The 21,228-nt window shown below is 45.5% G+C and overlaps 1 protein-coding gene across 2 annotated transcripts in view; it reads left to right on the forward strand.

Moving 5' to 3' along the window:
• PTPN14 (protein tyrosine phosphatase non-receptor type 14) overlaps positions 1–21,228 on the forward strand; it is a 166,003-nt gene that overhangs the window by 106,551 nt on the left and 38,224 nt on the right. For both annotated transcript variants that reach the window (XM_040636335.1, XM_008701150.2), the window contains exons 4-7: positions 10,444–10,541; positions 13,416–13,483; positions 19,318–19,388; positions 20,252–20,339. In XM_040636335.1, coding sequence (XP_040492269.1) covers positions 10,444–10,541; positions 13,416–13,483; positions 19,318–19,388; positions 20,252–20,339 — 325 coding nt within the window. The remainder of the gene's footprint in view (positions 1–10,443; positions 10,542–13,415; positions 13,484–19,317; positions 19,389–20,251; positions 20,340–21,228) is intronic.

Genomic DNA, 21,228 nt, shown 5'->3' on the forward strand with positions numbered 1-21,228 from the left:
TGCCGCAGTGTATGTATCCAGTCACCTGCTGAAGGACATCTGGATTGCTGTCAAGTTTGGGAAATTATGAATAAAGCTGCTGTAAACATCTATATTCAGGCTTTTGTATGGACGAAAGTTTTCAGCTCCTTTGAGTGAATACCAAGGAGCATGATTGTTGGATCATATGGTAAGAGGATGTTTAGTTTGAGACCCCCAAACTGTCTTCCGAAGTGGCCGTACTAGGTTGCATTCCCGCAGCAGGGAATGAGAATTCCTCTCCCTCCACATCCTCACCAGCATTCGGTGGTCAGTGTTCTGGATGTTGGCCGTTCTAATAGTTGTGTAGTAGTAGCTCATTGTTGTTTTAATTTGCATTTCCCTGATGCAAATTGCAGAGTATCTTTTCACGTATTTATTTCACGTATCTATTTAGAAGCGTCCATTAAGATCTTTGGCCCATTTTTAATTGGGTTGAGTTTTAAGAGTTCTTTGTATATTATGGATCAGTCCCTTTATCAGATGTGTCTTTTGTAAATAGTTTCTCCCAGTCTGTGGCTGGTCGTCTCATTCTCTTGACATTGCCTTTTGCAGAACAGAGTTTTAAATTTTAACGAAGCCAATAATTTCTTTCATGGATTGTGTCTTTCGTGTTGTATCTAAAACGTCATTGCCATAGCCAAGGTCATCCAGATTTTCTCCTATTATTTTCTAGGATTCTTATGGTTTTGCATTTTGTGTTAAGGTCCGTCATTCATTTTGAGTTAATTTTTGTGAAGGGTATAAGGTCTGTTTCTAGATTCTTTTTGCCGGGGAGGGGGCGGTATGTGGAGTCACAGTTGCGCCAACACCATTTGATGAAGAGGTTGATTATCCTTGTTCCGTTGCATTGCCTTTGCCCCTTTGTCAAAGATCAGCTGACTCTGTTTATGAGGGTTTATATCTGGACTCTCTGTTCCATTCTGTTGATCTTCTTTCACCAATATTACACGGTCTTGTCTTGGTCTTTGTAATGTCTTGAAATCAGGTAATGTCATTTTTCCAGATTTGCTCTCCTTCAATACGGTGTTGGCTATCCCAGGTCTTTGAAGGAATATTTTTTCCCTTTGCCTAAAAGCAAAAAGTTTAAGCCTTCCTGCTTAGTGTGTGATGGGTTACATTTTTGAAACTTTTAGGTGCCTCTTCCATATCATAGAAAGAACATCTCATAATCTTACTATGAGGCAATTAGTCTGTCTCCCTCCCTCCCTCCGTCTGTATGCATTCCTCTGTCAGTATTTCCTCTACTCAGAACTGTTTATTGAGTGTCTACTTAGTGCCAGGTGCTGACATTAAATGATAAGACCCCAGTCTCCAGCCTGTGAGGAGGCCGTGGTGGAATGGGGGAGGTGCAGAGGACCTTGCAGGAGAGACCCGAGCGAAGTACCGCAGGGGTTGAGGGGAGGCTCCATTAACTGGTTGAGGTTTGGGACGCTTTTCAAGGGGAGATAAATTTCAGCTGAGCTTTGAAGGATGAGTAGGCGATTGTCCAAATGGAGGAGGATGGGCAAGGGCAGTCTGAGGGCAGAAGCAGGAAGGAGGCAGGAAGGAACATGGTAGGTTGGGGGAAGCAGCTTAGGTGTGTGGTGAGCGGAAGGCAGGAAGTCAGAAAGAAAGGAGTTCTGAGTGGACCGTGAGGAGCCTCCTGGGCTCTATTAGGAGTGTGAACTTTTTCCCAATTAAGGTTATTGGATGTCTTATTTTGTTGAGATAAAATTCACGTAACTTAACATTTAATATTTTAACTCTTTTAAAGTGTACTATTTAGTGATTCTTGGTATATTCACAACATTGTGCAACCATTGGCAGGATCTCAATTCTCCCCTCTTCTCTTAGCCTCTGACAACCACTAATCTACTTTCTGTCTGTCGATTTGCCTATTCTGGACATTTCATATAGATGCAATTGTACAATATGTGACCTTTCGGTCTGTCATCTTTGACTTAGTGTAATGTTTTCGTAATTCATTCGTGTGGTAGCAAGTATCAGTACCTCATTCCTTTTTGTGACTAAATATCCCATTGTATGGACAGACTACATTTTGTCTCTCCATTCATAAGTTGATGGGCATTTGGACTGCGTCCGCTTTTTGGCCATTATGAATAATGTTGCCATGTGTGTACACGTTTCTGTGTGAACATGCGTTCTCAGTTCTTCTGGGGATCTACCCAGGAGTGGAATTTCTGGGTCATATGATAACTCCATAATTAACTTTTTAAGGAACTGCCAAATTGTTTTCCAAGTCATTGGAGATTTTTAAGATGGAGCAAAACAGACTCGGGTTCTATTTTAACGTCATACACTCTAGGACTGTATTTTCTTTCGAGAGTAGGTGTTTCTGCTTCTGTTAGGTTTTCCTAGTTCAGGGCATCACAGCCCACAGCAGTGAAACCTATCCGGTTCTTCTAAATCCTGTCGTTGTCAGAAGGGAATCTGTACCCAGTAGCAGAACGTGGCAGAAAAGAAGTGGTGTCGGGGTATTCTCTCTCTCCCTCTATGATGTATTGTAGAGAAAGAGTTTTTCTTTTTTAAAGGAACCCTTGATTAAATTATAGGCTATTATTAGGGAGTTTATTGTACTTATAAACTGTACTTGGATTCCCTGTAATTTGTTATAATTAATGCAGGAGTTCAAGAGCAGAAAGCAAGGATCAGGTTGTGGCATGCTTTTCTCTTTTGCAACACCTTGCTATCATTGGCCTTTTTTCACTAGTAGTTAAGGTCTGTGTGTGTTTGTGTGCATTTAAACAAACATTGTCCTTTTTAGGAAAGAATTGCAATCCTTTGACTCACTGAAACTTTAAGGAGTCTCGATAAGAAGTTAGGCGTCTGCAGCAAAACAGGGTATTGATCGATAACCACTGAAAACTGGAATTGAATTTTTGCCGAGGCAGTCTTGTCTGTGTGTGTGTGTGAGCATACGCACGTGTTGTGTTTGTATTTTCATGCATGCACATGTATTGGCTTGTGGTGTGAAAAGGCGAGGAGAAAAACTTTCCCTTTTAAGGTTATCTTTGTTGAGTTGTAGTTTTAGCCTCCCTCCCCCTCCCCGCCCCCCGTTGGGTTATTTCAGCTTTGCACAGTTTCAGGAGTGTTGGCTTTGTAGTCTGCTTGACAATGCAGAGTTTTAATTGACTGTCAGCTTGAACGTTCATTAAGTATAAAAGCTTTCCGATAGTGCATGGGTCAGGTGGCACACACATTATTATACTCGAATAATCATCAACTGAAATCTTCTCAGGGGTTTTGAGGATAGAGGGACAGAGGGAGGGAGGCATTCAGGTTTATCTGGTTGCAGGCCTGGGTACGTCCTGTTTATCTGGTCTGGGCAGACAGAGAACAGGGTGGGCCACCCTGCCCATTATCTGGATTTACGGTGGTGAACACCCTTTGGAATGGTTGGAATGTGCTCTTTCTCTCCGGTTGGTATCTCTGTCGATCTCAGTGTTAAAATTATGTTCCTTTGCTGTTCTGTACCCCAGAGTTCTAGGACAGCCTGTCCTCCATCCCCTCTTTCTTGTCTTTTATAGTAGAGAAACTCAAACATGTATTTCTTACTCGCCCGATATAACGTCAGCCAGAAAGCAGTGGTAGTGCTTTGGTATACCCTGCCCTGTTCTGGGGGAGCTGGGTTCCAGTACATTCTAGCAAGATTCTTCTGTTGTGGCTGATTGTGGGGGAAGTTTTCTAGTGAGGGAACCCTTTCCTTCGTAATGACAAACAACCCATCTTTCTCTTGCCCTCCCACTCGAGTCGCTGATGGAAGCCTTTGCAGACTGAGGCACGTAAGGATGGCATTGACATGCTTCCCTCTCTGAGCCGTCACATCGGTGCCAGCCGTGCACACGGGAAGAGAGAAGCCGGGTTGACTGACCTTGACCTGTAGAGAAGGGAGAGGCAGGCAGGAGCTGCCTGATAATAACAGTGGTATGGCAGGTCGATAGTTACAGCTTACGGAATGCTTTCACTAACCTATTTTTAACCATGGGAAAGCATTTTCTTTCTCAGATCTCCTTGGGCAGTGGGGGTGAAAGGAGTAATGCATGGGTGATATGTGCCAGTCGTCCGCTCATCAGGTGTTATTAAGTCAGCCAGCGACAGAATGAAGTCTGGGTCACTTCTTGATGATCGGTAACTTAGAAGTACCTCGATTCAGCTCCAGAGTCCGTAGGGACTGTGTGTGACACTGAGGATGAGCTGCAGTTTGCTTTTTAAATAAAACCTGCATTTGGATATACGTGCATCTAAAGGCCGTTTGTAGGCATTTCTGGCTAGAGCCTCTCCTACGTGGGAGTCTACCATCAGAGACCCTGCTCGCTCGATTTCGCTTTGCCCCTCTCTGCGTCTTCTGTTGTTTATGAGTCCTTAGAATACATAGCTTGGTCTTCTTTCCCTCCGCCTACCTCCGGAGGAGGGAAGTGAAATTTCCCAGAGGCTGCTGCTGGGACAAAAAACCAGATCCGAATCACCTTGCAACTGTCCTGTCCTACGTTTTGACAGAAAAGCTCCTCCTGGGGCGCCTGGGTGGCACAGCGGTTAAGCGTCTGCCTTCGGCTCAGGGCGTGATCCCGGCGTTCTGGGATCGAGCCCCACATCAGGCTCCTCCGCTAGGAGCCTTCTTTTTCCTCTCCCACTCCCCCTGCTTGTGTTCCCTCTCTCGCTGGCTGTCTCTATCTCTGTCGAATAAATAAATAAAATCTTTAAAAAAAAAGAAAAAAGAAAAGCTCCTCCTGCCGCTTCTGCCTCACGTGCTTGGCACGCACACTCGGATGGGGCAGAAGGCGGCTCGGTGATCGAAGCCTTTCCTCAGAGGCAGTGGCATCCTAAACATCGCCAGGTAGTGGTGTTTTTATTTTTCATTTTGATTTTCAGACCTCAGTGGAACCGATGACTTGCCTGCAAGGGCTGGGAATCAGCTCCCACTCTCACTGCCTGGGTGGCTGCCTGCCCTGCGGAGGGAGAGTGAGCTCTGGTCTGGCTGGCCCTGCCTCCAAGAGCAGTGTGACCTTGGGCAAGTCATTCTTCTCCCTCCACACAGTTTCCTTCTCTAAAAACAAAAGGGTAGGACTTGGATTTTTGCAGTCTTTCCCTTGTCACATAGCTTAGGGTAAATCATGCCGTGACGACATATGACCCACAGATCTCTGTGGGGTGGTCCTTCTTGGGCCCTGCAAGTGCCAGGGCGAAGGGAAACATGGCTCGGAAGACTTCTGCACCTGGGTGGCACATGTCACCTCCACCCCCATTCCCTGGACCCCAAAGCCTAATTGCAGAGTCGATGAGGTAGGTGGGCAGGAATGACCCTCGTGGACAGAGAGGAGGCTTCATGGAGAGCAAACATTTGGAGCAGTCACAATGGCCACCCCTTCTCCTGTCTCCACCATCCTGTGATTTATGCTGAAAACGTTGAGCCCTTGAGTAGACCATGACCAAAATCGGCTCTTAAGGCTTTTATACTTTTGTGGCTGTTCTCTGTTGGAGACACTTCAGTTGAACTGGGCTTGGAATGAATATTTCACTTGTGGGAGGGGTGGGAGAAATATTTTAAAAGCAACACGTACTCGTCCTCTGCGTTCCTCTCGCCTTATTTGTGGTTCTGTGGTAGTACAGCCCATACTTTTCAGAACACCACATGGAATTTCTCAATCTGAGAAGTAGTTAACAGACCTGCAAATAGAGCCAAGTTGCATAAGTGCTCAGATAAATTCCCCCTATATAAATGGAAAAGAGAGTTTGAAGATCTGAGCAGTGTATCTGTAAATGGCGAGAATAATGTTACAGGGTATGATTTTGAAAGAGTTCTTTGATAGGACTGTCAGAAGCACTGAATGCTCTATTGATTTGGCCTGGTACGGCATTTTTTAAAACTTCCTTTTCAGAATCTTAGGGGAAGGAGGGAACATGGAAAAGTCACTTATTTTCTTGAGATTGGATGGAAATATTCCAGACAGATGAGACATCCCAAGACTGGTTCATATTATCTGTCAGTTTCCAGTTGTAATATTTAATAGCACTGACTATCAGGAAGCTTTTCTGTTTCCCCTAGAGAAACCTGAATTTTAATCTCTATGGATTAAAAACAAAACAAAGCAAAACAAAAAACTTTGAAAATAGGAATTTTACCTTTATTCAACAAGCATAGTTACATTCACCAGTTCATAGAGGGAGAGCAGAATCCCAACCTAAAACCATTCTTTGGACCCCAGCAGTCAGATGGACTGTTTCCAGGTCTTTGAATATGAAAAATGTTAAAAAGTTTTCCTTGTGAGCTTGGGTTTTCAAAGAGGATCCGTTTGGAAAGTTGGCAAATACTTACTTTCCTGGCATGAGGATTGGGGTGTGTGTGTGTGTGTGTGTGTGTGTGTGTGTGTGTGTGTGTGTTTCCCCCTCCACCCAAAGCTATGACAGGGTGGAGTATACTTCCGTGAAATTGCATGTTTCCAAAATAGGATTCACTGTTACATTTTACCGCCGTTAGAATTGAATCTCTAATCAGAAATAAGCAAAAACCAAACATTCTAGAAATAGAATTTCAGCTCATATTCTCTAATTTAGTCTTCATATAGGATAGAATTATTATACTTTACAAAAGTGCCTTTGGAGCAAAAACAGTTTCCAAAGTAGTCCAGATTTCATTCTCATTTCTGCGATCTCCCATCGTAATCTCCACAGTCTCACGTGGTAATAGCAGCATATTATTAAACTGTTCGGATTCTCTCGTAGTCTGGATGGCTTCCAAGAAAGAGCTCAGCTTTCTTCAGCTCCTCGGTTTTGTATCCCAGTACAAGCCTATGTCTAACTTAAATGATCAGGAGTCATGCTGGTGTTCTTGTTAGTGGATTAGGACACACCGTTGCCTAGAATAGCGTGGATCTGTTCTAAAACTCGCTCATGTGTGATAGAAGTATAGCTGTAGATGAAATTAGAATCAGCAGGATAAGAAAACTGTAACTATTGTTTTGCTGGATCCCGAGGATTATATTCCCAGAGGTATCAGCTGATCAAAGGCTCTAACCGTGGCAGATAATGTTAGGGTAACACCTTTTAAAATGCTTTACTCTTTGGTTCTTAAAAATTGAGCCCTTAGTAGCGCACTGGAGAGAGGGCCATGACGTCAGTGGTTCAAGAGAGAATGAGCATCGCCGCGAGGTGGAGACTGTTGTAAACCTCTCCAGGATGTCCCTCAGTATGGAACCAACTTCCGCATACAGGAAGTGCTTAATAAGTGTGAATATCCATGTTTCTCCTGGGCTTGGAGAGCAGAAAATAAGTCAGAACTGCTGAAGATGGGGCACCTGGCTGGCTCAGTTGGTTACGCAGCCAGCTCTTGATTTTGGCTCAGGTGACAATCTCAGGGTGGTGGGATCACCTGGCTCCCCCCTCAGTGGGGAGTCTGCATGTGGATTCTCTCTCTCTCCCTCTGCCCCTCCCCCTTTCTCTAAATTAAATAAATAAATCTTTAAAAAAACCACTCAAGATGGCAAGGAGTGGATGGCATATAGAAGAGATTTGACTGTGTAGGATTAAGAGGAGTAGGTGAACTTTACCACTTTTTCCTACCTTGAAATTTGGTGTTCTGGTTGGTTTGTTTTTCTTTTTCGAGACTCCCATTTGCACCTTTCTTCAGTAAACTTAAGATTCCTTCCTATCCTGAAATTCTGGGGTTTTGTTGTTGTCATTGTTCTTTGGTTTTGTTTATTTGGTTTTGATATCATGTAACTTTTCTGAAGAAAATCACAGCAGGATCCTCTAGCAATAAGATGAAGTAACACTTCCTCATCATCCTTTTCTTCTTCTTCTCCCACTTTCAGAAGTATGGTCTTGAGACTCTAAGTGGCTCCTCTTCAACGATCTTTCTGCTTTCACAGTGAACTCTTGACATTTAAAAGATCTTTTGCTGACTTAGGACCCCCTTCCTTGCCTCAGTTTCCAGAAGGAGGTGTTCTCTCTAAGAACCCGCTAGGTTAGAGGCATAAAATACCTTCCATAAAAATCTCATGGGCAGTTCCCAGTCTCTTGAAGGGAAAGTGACCAACCTTACCCGCATGAGTGGAGCTTTTACCGTTTCCTTGAAAACTGGCCCAGAGGCACAAGACAGGTGCCAGGGGAAAACCAAGAACCAGGCTGGGCAACAAGGAAAGAACATGGCAGACGGTGCTGAAGAAGAACCTTGAGGGAAGGGAACACAAACAGGAAGCGTGCTGTGCTACATGGAAAGGGAAGTAACCTTCCGAAGCCCACGTTTCCCCTCGTACTTCAGGTTTAACTGAGTTTTCTCCCAGGGGGTAAACCAGTAGTGTGCATCAGATTATACTTTTAGACAAATCTGTTACTTAAGGAAGGCTGTCAAAGCTGAGCTTTGCTCCTGATTGATGGGGCACACAGTCCTTGAAGCAAAGGCGCAAACGTAAGCCATTTCTGCTGGAGCTCTTGGAGCTCCAAATAAAACGATGGAACCTGAGAGCCTTAACACTTACCATGTGCCCAGCTTGCTCTCTTTCCCCCCTTGGAATGGGAGAAAAGCAGGCCAACAGCAGGCAGCTGTATTATGGGAGTGCATGGGGCTACACTTCCGTAGTGTTAATGCACCTTGGGCGAAACGTTTGAAAACGTTGAGCTTGAATACACCTGAGCCTGGGGACTTAACTTTAGTGAACAGGTGGTAAAAGGGAACCAGAAGATAGCATGAGGCATATTTTAACTCTAGCAAACCAGATTTCTTGAATTTTTGCTATTCTGATCTACTCTTGGTGTTTCTTTAAAATCATACACAATTATTACTTCAAAATGTTTTCATTTACTCTGATTCTCTGCTGTGACTAATGAAGAGACAGGTTATGATTCTAATTTTCCTTCCGTGGCAGATGATCACCCAACAGTCCCCGCCCCCACCAGCAGCGCCTTCAATTTCACAGGGTTTTTAAAAGTACCCTGCCTAGAATTTCCTCCCTGTTGTCTGTGCACTTCCAGAAACAGCAGCACTGCTCCTTCATTACCAGCAAAAGACTTTTAACCACGTGTTCTTGTATATAAGGATTTAGAATCCATGATGCCCCTAACCAGCTAAGGATAGAATAACTAGGTGAAATGGAGCCATGTCTGCTGATCTCAGAGCACGGAGTGGGCACACACCTTTTCTACACATACCAGGGACTTGTCTCTGAAAATCAGCACAGATACTTATTGTATACATTATTTGATTTCATCAAATGATACGGACAGGAAGTACGGTTACTGCTTCAGTAGTGGAGCCTATAAAATGATTATGGATAATTTTAGGTGAAAGGTAGGGTACGAATAGGAAGAACATGTTGTTTTTCTGTTACATACTAAGTTTTACTAAAACGGATTTTTAGATAACTCAACGTTGGTCCTTCTGATTGGAGTATAGGTTTTTCCCACCAGGGACTGACATGGTTGTCTGTCCCTCCGTCCAGTAGACCCAAGAGGAGAAAGGAAGCAGAGACTCTGGAGGGGACAGAGGGCCTGAGTCAATAGGCATCGGCTTGCTGTGTAGTGCTATCCGTGGTATCAAGGTGGATATGACAGTAATGAGCTCTCAGCGCTGATTGCCCCTCTCTAAAATTTAGAGTTGAGCTTCAGATCACTCTTGAGCTCCCTGGATTGCCGTGTCCCACTTTAGAAAACGTAGAGAGTTACGGTTACCAAGAGCAGAAAGTTGTTAGCATTTGCCGAGAATTAATGCCAGGAAAAGTCTGTTCTAGAGGGGACTGTGTTTTAAGAGTCTGGTCAAGGGAAGGAGAGTCCTAAGAAGAAAGGTTTGGGGTGAGGAGATTTCTAAATGTTCCGGTAATTCTAAGAATCCAGCTTTATTGGCAAGGAGACGATGCACTGCGCTGGCTTCTGAGGACAGGGGTCCACCATGAGGCTGGATGTTACCCATGGGCACATGGGTTGGATTTTTGCGAGTCACAGACCTGTAGGGTGGTGAGCCTCGCTCTGAAAAGCTTTGTCCTATCCTAGCAGAATGTCCTATTCTAGCAGAATGCCAGATTTGTTGGCCTGTTGGTGATTCACCCCACCAACCTGTTGAGTTTAAAAAATGGCGCCGTTTCCAGAGTTGTTCTAAGGACGCACCACTGTTGGATGGTTCGGCAGCTGTGTTGCCGTCAGTGTTCTGGCATTTTCCTTCCCGGTCTCTGTTATGAAGAACGGGTCCTTATCAAGTATTTCATCCTGCTGACCTACGCTGGGATGATTTGATGCGAATGCTCTCACACTGAGAATGCACGAAGATAAACACAGGCAGAGGGCACGTTCCATCTTGGATGGAGCTGACCTTTCTGGGCATCACCTGTGTGTCCTGCCATGTACAGACTTTTACATCTCGAGACGTTGGTCTTGTGAGAACATATTCCAGGCATGTGTTTTTAAGCTTATTTGTTCCTCTGTTCCCGTGAACAGATACCAGTATTACCTGCAAGTCAAAAAGGACGTGCTTGAAGGGCGGTTGCGGTGTCCGTTGGAACAGGCGATCATGCTGGCCGGCTTGGCTGTGCAAGGTAAGGAGCGCGCTGGGCGCCCTGTGAAATCCCATTTTCTTTTTTTTTTTTTTTTAAGATTTTATTTATTTATTTGACAGAGATAGAGACAGCCAGCGAGAGAGGGAACACAAGCAGGGGGAGTGGGAGAGGAAGAAGCAGGCTCATAGTGGAGGAGCCTGATGTGGGGCTCGATCCCAGAACGCAGGGATCACGCCCTGAGCCGAAGGCAGACGCTTAACCGCTGTGCCACCCAGGCGCCCCTGAAATCCCATTTTCTCTTCGACTGTGGTGCTGCTGGCCTCTCAGAGGGAAAAAACAGAATTTGCTTAAATGATCCCTTAGTAACTCTCACTTTTCATTCCAAGATACTTGAAAAATGCAGAAATGGAAAAAAAAAAAAACAGAAATAGTGATTTTTTTTTTTTTTTTTGGTGGCAGGCTGGTGGCTTTCTCAAAGCTGTTTGCAAATTGTTCATGCTTGTATGATTTTAGTTTTATTTGAAGAAACAGCAGCTTTCATCCTGCCTTTAATTAAAGCTACGTTCAGGGTTTGTGGAACATTTTCTCAAAACTATTCCACTGCCCAGCGTGGTCATACTTTGTGGCTTCGTGTTATGACTCTTTGACTTTCCCATCAGTTTCGAGTGTGGTAGCTTTAAACATTGCCATATAATTTATTCTCACACAGTTATTGCATTATTTTTTAAGATTTTTATTTATTTACTTGAGAGAGAGAGGGAGAGAGAACAAGTGGAGGGGAGGGCCAGAGGGAAAGGGAGAAGCAGGCTCCCCGCTGAGCAGGGAACCCAATTCGGGGCTCCATCCCAGGACCCTGGGATCATGACCTGAGCCAAAGGCAGACGCTTAACCGACTGAGCCACCCAGGCACCCCTATTCTCACAAAGAGAGAAATTTAAAATGCACAATTGTAGGGGCATTGAGGTGGCTCAGTCGGTTAAGCGTCTGACTCTTGATCTGAGCTCAGATCTTGATCTCAGGGTCATGAGTTCAAGCCCCATGTTGGGCTCCACGCTGGGCATGGAGCCTACTTTAAAAAATAAAATAAAATGCACGATTGTAATATGAAGCAACAAACCCATAGTGGAGTACATTTACCTTGCAGTCTGTTCTATTTAGATTTATCAGACAGCTATTTTTTTAATCTTTCTCACTTGTTATATATATTTTTGCATATTTTTACGTAACATACATTACATGATTTTTACATAGATTTATACATTACTCTTTATTGAGTGGTGGCTTAGTTCCTTTTCGTCAGTATTGAAAAGAAGATCAAAATGTAATTTTTTAAAAGAAATGTGTCTCTTTCAGTCATTCTTTTCCTTAAAATCAGTTCCCATCCAAATGGAATGCCAGCTGCCAAGTCCTTGCTGTGTGGACTGTTGTTGCAGAAGCTGTGATCTGAATCTTCCATCCCAAACTCTGAACCGAGGTTGAACCGTTTGGGTTCTGGAATGTCTGAAGAGGCAGCCTTCCCTTGACCTCTTTTATCCCGGGGTATTAACAGTTTAGCAATTTTTGTTGGACGTATGATTCCTAGTAGTTAGCTGCTTTTGTTACCTTGTGGATGAAAATACACAAAATATGTTGGATCCCGTCTGTCCACTTAAAGACTGGAAGGGGAAGGAACAGTGCCCAGAATGATTAATAGAACAGAAAAATCATCAAAATAACAAAGACACCTTTAATAGGAAGAAGAGAGAGAAGATCTATGTCCCTCATCTGCAAATTGGATCTTTCTCTTTTCAAACAGCTTTCTCTTCTGTTCACTTTATTACTCTCTTTACCCCTGTCACTCTTCAGTCATGGGGTTTATTACAGAAATCCTGGATATTGGAAGACCCTGGCCATAGCTTTCAGGCTGAAGGAAGTTGGTGAGCTCAGCCTGGCTTCCCTTTACACCGGGTCCTTGAAGCTAGCTGTTCAGTTTGAGGGAAACTCCCCCAGCTATAGTATTTGTAAAATAAATTTCCCAAGAACCCTTATTGGGCAGTTAGAAAGACCCAGCAACAGAGTTGTAAGTTATGATAAAATATGATAACTGATGAGTAAACCTGAAATTAGGCTGAGCACGTGATCTCCGCTGTCTCGAATGCCTCCTGTAATTGATCATTCCTCACTCCATGAGGCAGTAGGTATGTCCTTGTCTCCTCAGCAACGTCTGTTCGCGAGCCGTCTCTGTGGACTCCTGCGTTCCGTATCTCCTGTTAGATGCCAGATTTTTTACATGAAATTAAATTTGTATGCTGTTTTGATTTTTTTCTTCTTGAGAGCACATGGGATGAGAAGCAAGACATTTATAGATTGACGATACGGACTCGCTGTGTTTTTTGCCTGTGCTCAGACATACCGTCGTGAGATGAAAACAGGACAAAACAGAATTTCTGGCATCTTGCAATATGCGAACTTGTTTGGGAGGTGTAAAAATTTGCAAGGTTGCTTGCCAAGGGTGATTTACAGTGGGAATTTCCAGCTGCAAATATATGAAAAGATACAGATGGGTTTGGCTCTTCGGTTCTCTTAATTAACCTTGAGTTAAAAAGTCCCCTTGGCAGATATTCTTAAGATATGTGTTGGTGCACATTTAACAAAAACTTAAGTATAGGTTTGTTTTAGATTTTTAAAATAGCTTAGGGATCGCTTTCACATCCCCCCCCCCCCAGAAAATTGTGTAACAGCGCGTCCGTGCTGATATTTACAGCATTGCTAAGTAAAAGTGGTAACGCTATCAAACGCATCGTGGCACTGTTTTCATTTACTAGCGCAGAAATAGGATGAAGTGGGAAAAATAAATGTGGCGGTAATTTTACTCTCATTTTATTCCATCTTTAATTTCACATAATAAATACTACCCCCCCTTTTTCTTGTCAGCTGATTTTGGAGACTACAGTCGGTTTGATTCTCAAGATTTCCTCAGAGAATATGTGCTATTTCCTATGGTAAGTGTAAGTTCCTTTTTTCCTAATTAATTTTCTACCTTCTTTGGGTGTTTAATTCTTCCCTTTGAAAATCTCAGAGGATTTTCCACACACGTATTCCCTGGGGAGGCACGTCCATGCATTTATAAAGTAGGAACACATTTTATAAAAACACTGGAAAAGTTAATGTGCCTCTTCCCACGTCCTCAAGATGCTTCCCTCTCCCCTGACACCCCCCCCCCCCCCCCCGTANNCCAGTCGTCAGTTCCACTACTCTCCAGAGCCGTGGTGCTCTTCCTTTCTGAGCACATCAGGCTTGCTCCTATCCCAGGGCCTTCGTCTTGGCTTTCCTCTACCTTCAACGCTCTGCCCCAGATCTTTCTATGACTTGACGTTGAGATCTTGATTCAGATATCATCTCCAAGAGGCCTTCCTTTTCTTTAACCACCTCCAAGGTAGACTCCAGCCATCAACCACTAAACATGTTCAGTACGGATTGACTGTCAGCTAGAATGTAAGCTCTAGGGTCCTTAAGCAGGGACCCTCTCTGCCTTGTCCCTGTTGTCTGGCATGTAGTCTGTCCGCATAAAAATTCACTGAATGAGTCCATGAAGTCAGATGTCTAATCTTGGGTTAAATTAGGAATGAGGCTAGGTTTTAATCCCTGGTGTGTGTGTGTGTGTGTGTGTGTGTGTGTGTTTGGTAGCTTTGGGGTAAATGAGAAGAGTTACGAGGAGGGATTAAAACGTTTGAAAAGCTATACCTGCTTCCAACATCCTGGCTCTGATTTTAGAAATCCTGATCATTCACCACTCTTTTTTTTTTTTTAACCGACTGTTTTGCCCAAAGCACGAACCTGGGTAACTAACTCTCAGGGGATAAAGTTATATAAGAAACAGTGCCTGTTCTCAGGGAAGCCACAGAGTAGTTGAGTAAATAGGAAGTTTGCAAAATCAGAATGCAAAGCCAAATGTAATGAAGTGCAGTCAGGATTTTATGTGGGGAGAGGTTACATCTGCTTGGGGGTTTGGGAAGGTTTAAAGACTGATGGTGTGTGAGTTGCAGCCCAAAGGATGGGCAGGATTGCAGCAGGCAGACAGGTAGGGAGCAAGGAATGATCTAGATGGAGAGGGAAAGAGCAGGGGCAGGGTGGCATGAGCGATTGCCAGAGAGTCAGTGGGGAGTGGCAGCAGACGAGATGAGACCTCTCAGGACAGAGAACACCTGGGCTCTGTGGGTGGATTTGCAGACCCCACACTTGGAGAACTGCTGGATCAGAGCAGTAAGATCATTCGGGAAAGCAGGTCAGATGAGAATCTGCGTGGTGCTCTTGGCAAAGCGATAATATAGGTGTTACGAGTGACAGTAAAAACAAGAAAGCAGTGCAAGAGATATTTTGGAAATAAAATGGACAGAACTTGGCATCTGGTGGGCTGTGGCATACACGAGCAAGTAGAGTGTCTGGTGACAGGTTCACGTTTTGAAAGCCTAGGAGAAGTGAGGCTGCGGTTATCATTCCCTATCAGGGTGTGCGATGAACTTCAGTGCTGCAGACTTACCTCCTTCTTATTGGTTGGGAAATACTGTAAGATCTCTGCTTTTCATAATAACTCTATCCTTCTTCTTCTTCCCTCCAAGAAAACAGCAGTATTATCTGATCGGTCTCTGCACTCAGATCAGCATATTACTTAGCAGAAAAGTTCTGCTAAGGGTTTGGTGTCAACAGGCTTGGATCAGAGGGTCTCAGAGGCTCACCTCAAGCATTGGAGGTTTCTCAGTGTGCTCGGTGGGAGGAAAATGAAGCTCATACCTTAGAAGTTTAGAGAGTGTGCATTTTTATATCAATGGAGACAATGAATTGGGTTGGTGATTTTCCACATTTTTTCCCCCTTCCCCTCCTTAAAGGTCTTAATCACATAGCCTTTAGGCAGAGTCCAGGCTTGGGTGCCATTTACAACTTTTATGAGTTTATAGATGTTGCAGTGCTTTCACAGGTCCAAATGCTATCTGTGAAGGCTAGAAGGAGTTATTTTGTATGTCATAGCTTTTTCAGAATAAGACCGTTGTCCCCACTGGGCTCTGAGCAAATCAGATACTTGAATGGCATAGACCTTGTTAAATCTCACTATGGACAAATATGGATGTGTTATTCTTGGATCTAAAACTTCCCTCTTCGGGGGGGGGGGGCACCTGGATGGCTCAGTCGGTTGGGTGGCCGACTCTTGATTTCGGCTCAGGTCATGATCTTGGGGTCTTGGGATCGAGCCCCGCTCAGTGGGGAGTCTGCTTGAGGATTCTCTTCCTCCCCCTCTGCCCTCTCCCCACATGTTTGCACTGCTGTCTCTCTCTCAAATAAGTCTTTAAAAAATAAAAATAGAACTTCCCTCTTCAGGACAGCAGCTTCTTACACTGACAGGTGGCTATTTACATTTAAATTTAAGTTAATTAAAGTTAAAAAATTCAGTTCCTCCGTTGCATTAGCTACATGGAAAAAACTCTCAGTAGCCACGTGTGGCTAGTGGCTACTGTACTGGAAAGCTCGGACACAGAACATTTCCTTCATTGCAGAAAGTCCTGCTGGACAGCGCTGATGTCAGCATGTGTATCTGCGTCGTGAATGTTCCTAGGCTTCTGCCGTGTCATTCCGCCCCATGTTGTAACCTGGATACACTGGGGCCTGTGGTCAGGTGGTTCAGGCTCCAGGAGCCAAGCATTCTGTGCCCATGTCCTGGCGGTGCCACCTAACAGCTGTGCGACCTCGGGCCATTATTTAATTCCATTTATTTTAAAACTTAATTATTTAACCATAGTGTCCATTTTTTCATCTAAAAATGGGGATAGCAAGCCTACTCCAATTGTGAGGGCAAAAGAAGAGGGTGCATGTGACGTGACTGGGCGCATGGCAAACACTCAGTAAGTGTTTATTAGTTAGTTGTCCTGGTCCTTGCCACCATCATCATCTTCTTATTAGCATGACTGTCCCAGCTCTGATATGCAAGCACAAGGATGCCCAAGACTGTGCTTTTCAGGCAACAGTACTGCGTGCATTTTGAAGTGTAAGCAGAGGACAGGCAGAAGGTACAAACGATCATTAACCAGCTCTGCATGATTGGAAACTCCAGTTTGATCATGTGAAACTTACACATTGCTTATGGAGCTCAGTTCAGTGAGCATTTCTGGATCACTTCCTGTGTATAAGCTGACATTGTGTAAGAGACCTGGGATGGGTCCGGCAGTGATGTGGAGAAGGGCTGCTGCCCTTAGGTGCCTATAGTGTAGTAGAGGGAGGGTGACAAGGATACAGGGTGGGATGAGCATCCAGATAATTCTGTAAGAGAGACCATAGGCAGACTGTGGTGAGGGCTATAGGAGCCATCGTCAGAGCGAAAGAGCACAGGCTTCCGTCCAGCTTGGGCGGCTAGGGAAGCCCTATCGAGGGAACGGGAGCTGGGATGGGACCTGAAGGATGGAGTGACGTTTCATTCCATGTGATGGGCCCCAGAGGGTTCTTCCAGGAAGGGTCGGCATGAGTGTGTCGGGAGATGTCCAAGCATTCTGTTCAGCAGAGGTGTTTGCCCGAAGCCTTAACACCCTTGAGAGAGGAGGTCTGGAAGGGAAGCCCGGGTCACCCTGAAGAATGGTCTGAAAGCCAGGCCTAGGTGTTGACCTAATCGAGCAGGCAGTGGGGAGCCATGGAAGGTTGTAAACTTTCTGCTTGGTTCCACTAGAGCTTTCAAAGAGAAGAATGCATTCCTTTGGTGGGGGAGGGAAGATGGGATGAATGGCCTCGTTTGATCTTCTAAAGCAACCGAATTTGTCAAATGGCATTTTTGCAGCAGAGAAAAGAACAAAGTTAAGTACACAGGGCACTCCACAGGTGTGTGGCTGTGTACAGGCACGCACTCTGCCATTTTTCATTCACGCTGGGCCGCTCGAGCGTTCTCGGCGGCAGGGGCACATACCTCAGGGAGGCCCCAGACGCAGACGAGGTGCTTGAATGGAGTACAGTAGCGGAGGGGCACCTTTGGACTTTTTCTTCTTTACAAGTAGGAAGCTGAGGTTTAATGGAGCACTCTTCGATCTTCACGTACCTGTCTTTATTTTATTCTGTGGCGGGTTATTATCTCCACTCCGTAGCTAGATGCACGCACGGACCTCCATCTCTAAGCCACGCGGTGTCTTTGTTGTTCCACGACGTAGAACTGCGCTTCTTTCCTACCGTGGACTTGAGTCAGTTAGTGGGTGGCTACACAGGAAGCCGCAAATTAATCAGTTAATGCATGAAAAATGAGAGCTGCCAGGAATTCCCTCCACCTTCTCTGAGGTTTCTCATGACCACGTGCAGGGCTATAGCATTTCCAGTGTACAGTTACACCCTCATTTTCCAGCTTTAAAAGATAACCGATTTTTCATGTTTTCATGATTTTGAGATGGGATGTTTCTTGCAGTGTTTTTGAGGTGTACCTTTTTGGAGGTAGTGTTTCATCCATGGAAAATTGTTAGATTGGAGGTCATCCTCTATATAATTGGTATTTGAGAATCAAGGCAATGCAGCGCGTGGGATGTTTTCTGCCAAACTTCAGCCCCCAGCCCCTCGCCCCCAAAGTCTACGATGAGCCTCAGAGGGCTTCACCGGGACACATAGCTCAGAGCCCCTTCTGACACCCGCTCCGGAGCTCAGAGGGAAATGGTGCGCATCTGTGTCCACCTCAGTGCTTATCAGCCTGGGGCAGGGGTGTGAAAGCTGCTGCCTGGCAGGGTCCGAGGCAGCTGGCCCTGGGCTTGAGGCTCCCACCACCAGGGATGCGAGGAGCTCTGGAATCACGTCTGTCAGGTCTCAGGAACTGGTTGCCCTGGTCTCTCCATCTTGGATTTATTCCTTCAGATCATCTCTCCATCACAGACAGTGCTAGTAAATGTTTCACAGTCCCTGATGAACTTCCGCTGTCATTGAAGGGATGTTGGGCAGTGGTGTATGCAGTTGGCTCTCACCCCTTGGGAGCCAGCACACCAGTGGTCCCAGGGGCCCGGGAGTCAGGTGGTTGAGACACCAGCTGGTCAGCTACACACTGTGACCTTATAGAACTCCCTGGTTTTAGCCAGCATGGCCTCGTCTGCTCCCGAGGGCCTGTCGAGTAACATCTGAATGAGCCTTCTCTGCCTCCAGGTAGCTAGCTCTGAATTAGTTCACTGATATTTTAGTGGTAGACAAAAAAGGCCGGGCACTGCCCCTTCTAGGCTCAGCTTTTGAAAGGATAATGGGCTGGAAATTCATTTGCCTGTACCCTGATCGTTAAAAACACAGAAGTCCTGGGGTGCCTGGGTGGCTTAGTTGGTTGAGCGTCCGACTCTTGATTTCAGTTCAGGTCATGATCTCGGGGTCCTGGGATTGAGCCTCGTGTTGGGCTCCACGCTTAGTGGGGAGTCTGCTTGAGAGGCTCTCTCTCCCTCTGCCCCTCCCCCTGCTTATGCTCTCGCTCTCTCTCTCTCTCTCTCTGAAATAAAATAAATCTTTGAAAAACCACGTAAGTACCGACAAAGCAATTTCAGTAGAAGTGAGTCTGAGGGGCAGATGGGGAAAACGGTAAATGAAAAAAGTGCTATCCCCAGACCCTGCAGAATGTAGGCAGCGACCCAAACTATGCCTTGAAGTAGCCGAGAGCCCAGGTTATCGTGGAGAGCCTTGTTATGGAAGTAACCGTGGACCCTCAGTCCTACAGTGGACAGCCTTTGACTTGAAGGAGTCCGGGGGAGATCGATGAAGGGAGACTACTCGGGCACGTCCCCTGGAGAAGAGAGCTCTGAAGGTTTACAAGCAAAACAGCAAATGGCCCTAACTGCTTCTGTGTTGCTAGGATTTGGCCCTGGAAGAAGCTGTTTTGGAGGAGCTGACCCAGAAGGTAGCCCAGGAACACAAAGCCCACAGGTAAGGCTGGCTGAGGCGCCGGCTCCCAGCCCCAGCCCCTGGCTCAGTCAACCCCCTGCGTGTGTCTTCCAGCATGCGGGTAGATCTGAAAACTGCTGCTTGCCCTCCCACCCCTTCCTCCTGTTCCCTTCTTTCTTCCTCTCCCTTCCTTTTTTCCTTTTCTGCTTTACCACCAGCAAGCCCATGCAGACGTGGAGAATTCGTCTCTCTGACCTTCCTAAAGCTCTGTTGCCAGAGCGGGGGAGCCTGGGACCCCTTGAGCTGAGCAGGAAGACCTGAGGAGGGGCTTTCGGTGGGAAAGTCAAGGTCAAGAGAGAGGGGATCAAGACTCAAGGAGGCACTGAGAGCTTGCTAACAGGGCTACGTGGAGTTCTGGGACCAATGGAAAACAAACAGCCTTCCTTCAGCTCTTGAGGACCTCTGAGGTGGTCGCAGGCTCTCCCCTCTTGGCCACTTAGCTCCCAAAATAGCGTCCTCATAAACTTTTTCCTTTTTTTCCCCTTTTTTTTCCTTAACAGTGGAGATTTTTTTCCCAGGTGGGAAAAAAATAACTTTTTTTTTTTTTTTTTTAAAGCAGGCAGCATTATTCATAGGGATGTCTGGAATAATTAGTGTTTATAGGGCCGCAGTTCTTAATTAAACACTTTACCTTCCTCTGATTATTCCCCCTTGAGTCAAGGCCAGTGGGGAATATGTTAATGAATTACTTAGTAATGAACCAGGTCCTCACAGTTGGGTGATGATTGCTTTTCCCAGAACTAGAGCGAAACCACAGCTCTGGAATTTGCCGTCAGGAGGGTAGGGCCTTCCACTGCCTTTGTTGCCCTTAACCATTTCCTTCTTCAATGCTGTTGTGATTTTAGTGGAATCCTGCCAGCAGAAGCCGAACTCATGTACATCAACGAAGTGGAACGTTTGGATGGATTCGGACAGGAGATCTTCTCTGTGAAGGTAGCAGACCCCGGCCCGTTCTTTGTTCACCTTTCTCAGAATGGCTCGGGCAGTGGGGATGCCAGCGATGATAGGCAGCAGGCCTTATCGCTACGTGGCATTAGTTGGCAAGTCCAGTTTACTTTAGGAAGCAAACAATTTTTCTTTTCTTTTTTTTTTAAAGATTTTATTTATTTATTTATTTGTCAGAGAGAAAGAGGAGAGGGAGAGAGCACAAGCAGGGGGAGTGGCAGGCAGAGGGAGAAGCAGACTCCCTGCTGAGCAAGGAGCCCGATGCGAGACTCGATCTGAGGACCCTGGGATCATGACCTGAGCTGAAGGCAAAGACTTAAACAACTGAGCCATCCAGGCGTCCCACAAACACTTTATCTTAACTAAGAGATTTTGAAATTTTCCGTGGTCTTGGGCAGAATATCTTGTTGATAAGACAACCATCTGAGTGAGTCCCCCGCACCAACCCGTCCAGCACGTGAAGGCATCCAGTCCCCGGCAGTTTTGCAATAGCACAAGCAGCTCATGTCACGTGTGCCGTAACATAAAGACCCTGACCGGTGGTTTTACCTGCTTACTCTCTCTTCTCTCCTTTGAGCTGATATGGGAATAATTGCTTGTGAGGCAGAGCAGAACATTTCCTGTATGCAATCACACTTTATTTCTTGAGCTCCACAGAGCCTGCGTGGTGGGTTTCCAGCCCCTTCGGAGTTTTCTGGAAACTGTGCCTAGAAACTGTTACAGCACAGCACATCTTTTGTAACCAGTGCACCTCCTGAAATGGATGTGGTTGGGGGGGGGGGGTCATGGTGCATGGTCATTTATAGAGCTGAGCCCATAATCCAAACTCATTTTCTTCTCTCTACTGACCAACTTTACAAAAGACGGAGTTTTATCA

Source organism: Ursus maritimus, unplaced genomic scaffold (assembly GCF_017311325.1).
Source record: "Ursus maritimus isolate PB19 unplaced genomic scaffold, ASM1731132v1 scaffold_2, whole genome shotgun sequence".
NCBI lineage: Eukaryota > Metazoa > Chordata > Mammalia > Carnivora > Ursidae > Ursus > Ursus maritimus.